The 8,169-nt window shown below is 42.6% G+C and overlaps 1 protein-coding gene across 1 annotated transcript; it reads left to right on the top strand.

Moving 5' to 3' along the window:
• The first annotated feature begins 1,311 nt into the window (after window positions 1-1,311).
• On the top strand, window positions 1,312-5,619 carry SYPL1 (synaptophysin like 1). The gene is made up of 5 exons (XM_009087060.4): window positions 1,312-1,380; window positions 2,068-2,186; window positions 3,401-3,605; window positions 4,424-4,612; window positions 5,503-5,619. The coding sequence occupies exons 1-5, from the start codon at window positions 1,312-1,314 to the stop codon at window positions 5,617-5,619; spliced, it is 699 nt and encodes a 232-aa protein (XP_009085308.3).
• The last annotated feature ends 2,550 nt before the right edge of the window (window positions 5,620-8,169 follow it).

The following is an 8,169-nucleotide window of genomic DNA, read 5'->3' as shown; positions in this document are numbered from 1 at the left end:
ACAGAAAAATTCTCCTTGAATTGTGTGAGAATGGCAGACCCTGTAGCCACTCAGGCTGTTTGCAGCAGTGCAGCCCCAGGCCAGCTGAGCACTGGCTTTGGTACCATTCTCACAGGCAGTTCCTAGCCTGGAAGCTTCCTCCTGTATTGCCACCCTTGTCTGGCCTCCTGTGACTTACTCACAGCAAGAGCATCTGTTACACAGCCCCCACAGCCCTGAGTAATCCTTCCTTACCTGCTGGTTTCAGGTCCATAGAGCACCTCAGCTTGTCAGCCCCAGGGCTGGGGAGCTGCAGCCCCTCAGCAGCTCCATCTGAGCCAAGGGAGAGCTGATGTGCTGGAACTGAGACCCTCAGCACACCACCACCACCACAGCTGAGCATGCCTCTGCTGCCCTGTGGAGGCTGCAGGCCCCCTTTGGCACAAGCTGCTCCAGCCTCTCACTTCACCCAGGAGCTGGACTCAAAGCCAGCTCTTCCACTGGCATCTCCTCAGCACCTTCTGCAAGGCTGCCTGGCAGCAAGAATGGCACTCAGCTGGGACCCAGGGCCTTTGGCCAGGATCTGCTTGCAGATCTTGCTATAAGCTGCCAGATCAGCAGGATCCTGCTAGAAGCAGCCACAGCCTCCCATAGCCACCCCTTCCCAAGAGCAGCACCAGACACCCTGATGTTCCTCAAAGGCCCCCAACAATCCCAGAAGAAATTCCTACAGGATCTTGAATCAGAGCCAGGAAACTGGCAGTGAGTGCTGTGCCCATGGCCACCTTGGCTATCCATGGACTCTGGCCAGGGAAGAGGGAAGAGGGCAGCCCCTCTAAGAGTCCTCAAACCTTCTTCAGCATGAGCTTTAGCTCTTCTCTTTTACTGATGGTTAACATATCAGCAACAAAGTGCAGTCACAGAAAACAATTAAAGCCAAAATAGTCAAAGGCAGTCAATGAGATTTTGGCAAGCACGTAGACTGCCAGGTGCCTGTGCCTTGTTTGCCATCAAATCATCAGGCTCAAGGTACAGCACATGTAACTGCCCAAAGTGTGCTGGGTGGGAGAGAGGAAGAGGAAGGAGCTGAGGAAGCAGTCACTGCTGCCTCATTGCCCAAAATGGCCAGTGCTGTTCCCCCTGGTGACAGCCCCTGCACCATTTCCCCAGCCAGGCCTGGGGCTGAAGAGCCCCACCTGGGTACCTGTGGGTGGGTCCATGCCCACCTCCAGGGGAGGGGTGTGGCAAGGGGTGCCCTTATAGGGACCTGCCAGGGAGGCTGCAGCAGTTGGCTGGTGCTGGTTCCTGCTGGCTGCCTTGGGATCTCACAGGATGGTGGGCTTGAGGATGGACATCAGCATGCTCCTGGAGCCTCTGGGCTTTGTTAAGGTCCTTGAATGGGTGAGTGGAGCTGGGGGGGCTCTTTCCTCTGCTGTGCCTGGGCTGGGTACCCCTGGGGAGGTGTGAGCCCCTGGGCTGACAGACCCTGCCCCAGGTTGCTGCTGCTGCTGGGTGTCCAGCACTGGGCTGCTCCTCAGCCATGCCCTTGGACTGCAGATACATAAACTTGATGTGTTAATGACAAGGATGTTACAGCAGCTTTTGCTGCTCTGTGTTGTGTGGTCTGATGACTGGAGATTTAAGGTCTGGATAGTGAGAAAAGGGAATGTAAGAGCTATTTAGAGAGTCAAGTTGATGTGTGATACTCTGAGCATGTACTTTCTGTTTGAATTCATAGTTGTGGATATGCAAGACTTGTAAAAATATTTCTTATATCACCTGCAAGAAAAATTATGCTGGCTGTTATTATACAAAAAAATCCCCAACAAAATACAAACCTTGAAAAATTTTCAGTGCAACTGAAAATAAAATATACAGAAAGCACTTTTAAATGGGCTTTGGTTAGCAGTGTTGCTTATGCTTTTAGATTTTAGGAACTCAGCATTTTATTCTTGACATCACTTCATACTTCAGCTTTGCTAACTTTGTTGCTGTTTCTTGTCCTTAGCTATTTCAGCTAAATGTTGAGTTTCCTTCCTTTGAGCTCTAGTGGTGTGCACTAATGTGGTTGTGTATCAATTCCTACAGGTTTTTGCCATCTTTGTTTTTGCCACATGTGGAGGCTTTCGAGGTGAAACTGCTCTTCTAGTTTCCTGTGAAGGTGTGGTAAACAAAACAGTTACAGCTGCTTTTACTTATCCATTCAGGTGAGCATTAGCTCTTCAGTTATTACTTGATAATTACTTTTTATCCCCCTTTTCCCTATCTGCCTCCTTATGAAAATGTGCTTACTGTAAGAGTGAAGATGTGAAACTTCTGGCTTGCTCTGTAACAGCAATAAAATATTTAGTTGAAGTCATTCAAAGCACTGTATTTGTTAGTGCCTTATGGAAAGCAGTAGTTAGAAATGGCAGTAGGCTTTTATGCTCTGCATTACTCTATCTTAAGCTCTAGTCTAGCAGTCTATGAATGCTACAGAATGTAATTAGTAAGACAAAAACCAAAATCCATTTTAACAACCTAATTCTTCATCAATTTGTAGCTGCTTTGGAGGTCCAGATAAGATTATTTTGAATGTGCCATTATCCTATTTTTGTTCAGACTGAATGGAAAATTATTTTCAGTTTATTCCAGCATTATCTTGGTGAGGATGTTGGGCACAAAAGACCTAAATGCTTCAGTGTCATTGCAGAGCTCCTGTAGAGACAAGCTCCTTTCCTGGAACAGGAGGAAGAAGGCTTCCTCTTAGCTCTTGCAGCTGCACAACTGCAGAGAGTGCAGGGTTGGTGTTCCATATATGTTCAATAAGCATAATAACATAAAGAAATATAGAAATGGATTTAATGGAGGCAGTAAAATACACTGCAACAGTATAGAATTTGGTCACAAAACCCAGCATTGTAACCCAGCATTTGGAGGGGAGAGAGGATCTGAAATAATTCTGTGCTGGTCACAGAGTGGTCAATGGTAGTCACACAGCTTTATTTATTCAGCTTCTGTGCTTGTGGGTTTTGTAGCTAAAATGCCTCTTAAGTCCTGATCACCTTGTTTAACTGCCAAGTAATGTTGCTAAGTCTGCTTCCAGATTGGGAAATTTTTGTTCAACACTCTAAAAATGCAATTAGGGTTTTTCTCCTGAAGGTACTATTGTATATCTTAGTGCAGGACTGGATACAATCTTCAGAGAGCTTGACAAATCTTTGTGTTGCACAACTGATTATTTATAAATCTGTAGTGCATCTTTTGGAGTACACTTATAGAATCAGAATGCTGAATCTCTGTTGCTGAGTATAATTAATATTAAGCTCTGAAGCATGGAGTATAATTAATGAAGTATAATAATAATGAAATACAAACAATGAAGAAAATTAAGCTCCCACTAGCATAGCCGACTCTGACTATATGCATATAATCTTTACAGGTTGAATACTGTTGTATTTAGTGCACCAGACCCAAAAGGCTGTGGTGGTACTTGGGCTGATGTCTACCTCGTGGGTGACTTCTCCTCCTCTGCACACTTCTTTGTTACCCTGGCAGCATTGGTGTTCCTCTACTGTGTTACTGCCCTTGTGGTGTATATTGGATATAACCATGTGTATCAGCAAAATAACAAGTTTCCACTAACTGTAAGTAATACTGAGATGTTTTAATGCTTTGACTTTGAAGCTGCAAGGGGATGAGAAATATTGCTAATGCAAGAATAATTAGTGAATATCCAGTAGTTACAAAAGTTAAATGGAGTATGAACACAAGTTTCTCAGACTGGTCACTACAAGACTTGAGCAGAAAAAGGACCCAAAGCCCTTGGCCATCCTGGGCATCACACCTTATGCAGTTATTGAAGCAGTGGAATGAACTTTCACTTTTTCAGATGAAAAGCATCTTCACCACAACTTTTCTTTTGTATCATGCATTTGAGTGTACAATTGTTCCGTAGGTGGGACCTCCTCTGTTAATCTGGATTTTTTCCCTGTATAGAGCACCTGCTGCTATTGGCAGAGGAAAATATTTACATTGTGAATTTTAGTCACCTTTAATATTGAAGCTCTGAATGAGAAATTTTATAACATGCCTGAATATGGACTTAGGTTAAAATTTGATTTGAAAAGTCACTATCGGCCATCCAGACTTAAATCCTCTGCCCTTATCCCGTCACCCTTACTTTACTTAACTTTGGTTTAAATTCTCGTAAAATAGGTGCTAGGCATCTGATTTTTAGAAACAGATTTCTTAAGATTGTCTTTTGTAACTATCAAGCACAAGCATGTAGTTTTGTAGCTGGTTATCAACACTGAGTTCTAACTATAACACTGTTAATGACTAAATTTGCTTGTGATTATCACTGATGCAGTTATCTTGGTGACATAACTGATACTGTCTCTGCCTTGCTCTCACATATATTCCTGCATTTTTTAACCTATTAATGAGTATTTCTCTTGTGTAGGACTTGTCAATCAGTGTCTTGATAGCCTTCCTGTGGCTGGTCAGTACTTTTGTTTGGGCAAAGGCACTTGCTGACATCAAGGTGGCCACAGGAGCCAGCATTGTTCCAGGAATTGAATCTTGCAAAGCACCAGGGACAACTTGCCACTTTCTTTCTGTGACCAGCATGGGAATTCTGAATGTGTCTGTGGTATGTATGCCTTCCACCATATGGGTACAAAAAATGTGTTGGGAAACAACAAATGGTACCTGAGAGCCCTGTTCTACTGACTGCAGGTGTTGCTCTGTGTTAAGATTTCTTTTTGGGTTATTTGTCATTCAGGTCCATTAATACTGTGGTAAAACACTGAGCAAATAATTTCTTGGAGGAAACAAGTTTTTTTTCTAAAGGAAATTAAGAGAAACATCTTGCAGGATCTGCCTCTAGAGCTGTTACATGCAGCATTTCTAGACACATTTGAGTGTCTATTTATGCTTTTAGCCAAGAGCAACTTAAAATATCCTACTGAGCCACCCAAGTGGTTTGATGACTGATGTAAGTAAAGAGGAAATGCTGTGCTGGTGCTGAACCTAGCTTTTCACTCAACTGTGAGCATTTTTACACATCAAATTGAGGTTCCTTGAAACATAATGGAATGAAGCTCATGTTCATACAAAGAGCACTTCATATCAGAGCAAATTAGGCTTATTGTGTGATCTTCCTAGTGAATCCTACTTTTCAAAACTCAGGCTGTTATTCATTGGCCTAATAATAATCAGTCATTTGGTATGAGAGTGCATATGTGGGGGTGCTCGGTGACTGAAAAGAATTTGTCTAATTCTGTGTGAAGTATGGAGTAAGTTTGACTATCTGGTCTACAAAGAGCTCTGTTAAACAACTAAAATAGCTTATAATACTCTGAAGAGTTTGAAAATGTCTTGCCCAAATGAAAGGGGTGCCAAAGATAGTGCTTGTTACTGGTTTGCTTTGAAGAGACATTCTGGCTTTTTTTAAAAAAGGGAAAACGAAACCCAATCAAGCACAACAAATTTAATTTTACATTTTCTCCCCCCCTCCCCTTTTTTTTCTTTACCCTACAGGTGTTTGGCTTGCTTAATATGATTTTATGGGCAGGAAATATTTGGCTTGTATACAAGGACACCAACTTGCACAGCCAATGGAATAGAATTTCTGAAAGTCCAGCTGAAAGGGTATAAGAACAAGTTGGTGTTTTGAAGTGCTTCCACTTTCATTTCAGTAATGACTGAGTATTCAGACAAACTTCTATTTTGTACTATGGTTTGGTGGAAGGTCTTGGGTACTCCAACTGAAGTGTTTAATTATCATGAAATATATTGTGTCCTTCAAGGCTGTGCAGCATTGTATTACAGTTTTTGAAGAGCAAAATGAAGAGGTTATCTGGATGCTGACCCTTTCTGGTTCTTAAATTAGCCTTATAAGGAGGCATGGCTGAAGAGGCAACTCTATCTGGGTTATTACTGCATCATGTTTAGTTCTGCCAAGTCTTCTCTGAAAAATGGAAAGTAAATTCCCCCAGGACAGGTGAAAATGCAGTTCAATTTCTTCCTGCCACTGATACCTTGTGAAAGTCACCTGAATGGAATTCATGACTCTGTCAGAGTTGCAGCCAAGATGTGTAGGTTTCCAGATAGTCCTTTCAGATCTGCTGCTGAGCCTGTCAGGAAGGACATTACTTCTATATTTAATGTGTTGTTACTGTTTAATAGCTTGAGGACAATATCTGAACAAGGCAATTTGTTGAATGAGTTCATAGCTTCAAGTCTCACTAATATGAGAGTTTGTATATGGGTGCAATAGATTATTTTCCCTCCCTCCCTCACCTCCTTCAAGTGTTTAAGTCAAGTATGGCCCAAAACACAAATACTGTAGAAATCAAAGTTGATATGGTCTGCTACTGCTTGGGCATCTCTCTATTACTTTTGAGGTGCATGAACAAAGTTTGTGCATGAAAGGATGGAAGGGGAGATGTCTGAATATGACAAATTCTTCATTGATGTTCAGCTCATTCATTGGGAATGGTATTTGGGTCTTCTCATGTGGGCTTCTTTATTAAGGTGTCTGACTCCCTGTGAATTGCCCGGAAAGAATGTTTCAACAAACTTAATGCAAAGGCTGTTCAGTTCTCTTTGGTTTGTTTAAACTGTTTGTGATGAAAACAGACACAGTGGTATGTATATAATGCAAATTGTAATTGTTTGGTGTGCCAGAGCTATTGACCTTCTGATAGCAAACTGTAGTGTCAAAGAGTGTAATAAAGTCAGTGTGACTGCTGCTGAAGGAATGTGCCTTGGGTGCTTGCTGCTGCAGCAGTGAATGCAGATGCATTCATTGGCTTTGCAGCTTCTGGGGCAGGGCTTTAGCTGTGGGTGACTGGAGGGATTTTTACACTGGGGCCCTGAGGGGTTTTTTGGTAAAGAGGGCTATGGATCACTCCTGCAGGCTTCTGCTGCCTAGTGCTGCTCAGCATTTCTTCCTGTCAGATCAGAGCAGGGGCTTTTGTAACTATCCAGAATTTCATTTGAATTGCCTTTTGGAAGAGGTAATGAGGGCAATATTCACCTATTTGCATCACTGTGCAGGTTTATTAATTTAAAAATACATATTTCATCCTAAAATCTGAAACTCCTATTATCATATTGTCTAAGAAAAAATATGGTATTTATGCATTAACTTTTTCAGTCTTCTGGACTTAGGGTTACATATGATGTGGCTAACGTTTTTTATTAACCTCTAATATTTTCAACAGAACTATGTTACTGTCTGTTTCTTATGTGCTTATCTATTTTGTCACAAACAGGTCTGTTAGTCATTGGTGTGGCCTAGTTGTACAAATGGTAATAGTATTTTTGCACACATGAGAGCTCTAAGGGATTAGATCAGTATATGCCTTATTGATGGCTGTGGTCTAGCTAACCAGTGAAACAGAGCTGGAAAGCTTAGCACACTGATTGTTTCAACAAAAACTTTAATTTCATACTCACTCAAAAAGACATCCCATGTTTCCCTAAGGCTGAAATTTACCCTTATGCTTTTTGTAGAAGAAACAAGTGTGTCCTACCCCCAGAGTGCTGTCCTTCAAAAGACAAGGAGATAGAGTGTGACAGGCAGGACCATAGCTGGTAAAATAGAGATTCACAGATAAGGGATTGTGTTTTGTACAAATTCAGGCTGCATGTGTGTCTGCTCCACAGAGCTAAATGCAGAGCCAGGTTGCTGTTAACAGGCCAAGGTAAGTGTGATATGTAGCAAACAAGATTTTAAGAAAGGAGAAGTAACCCTGTGTGCACTTCAGGCTGGTTAGGATAAAGCTTGTTTTGCTCTGTGGGGGGAGGGAGTGATGCAGAATACTGCAGGCTTTGATGGCTGCTCGGGACCTGTGGCTGGGATGGCATGGAAAGCATCATGCTGCAGGGGTAAGCAGCTGCTCTCATTTACCCTGGACACCCTCAAAGGGCTGAGCAGTCACTGCCTGTGAATTAACATAATATTTGTGCTGGCAGCACCAAAACATTCAGTGTCTTATTTACTCATGGTGGGGGAGGGGGTGGCTGATTTACCAGCTTTATCTTGAGTGCACAAAAGTCACCACTGCTATCAGGAGATGCAGTGTGCTTGATCCCTCTGTGCTGAGGCAACAAAGGGCCTGGATCTCTGCCAGCTCTCTACAGGTTTGTAATCCTCAGCTGGCAGCAATTTTACTTGCAGCCATCAGCGGAGCAAGCTCA

Source organism: Serinus canaria, chromosome 1A, assembly GCF_022539315.1.
Source record: "Serinus canaria isolate serCan28SL12 chromosome 1A, serCan2020, whole genome shotgun sequence".
NCBI lineage: Eukaryota > Metazoa > Chordata > Aves > Passeriformes > Fringillidae > Serinus > Serinus canaria.
Note: the sequence above shows the minus strand (reverse complement) of the source record. Positions and strands in the feature narration are given on the sequence as shown.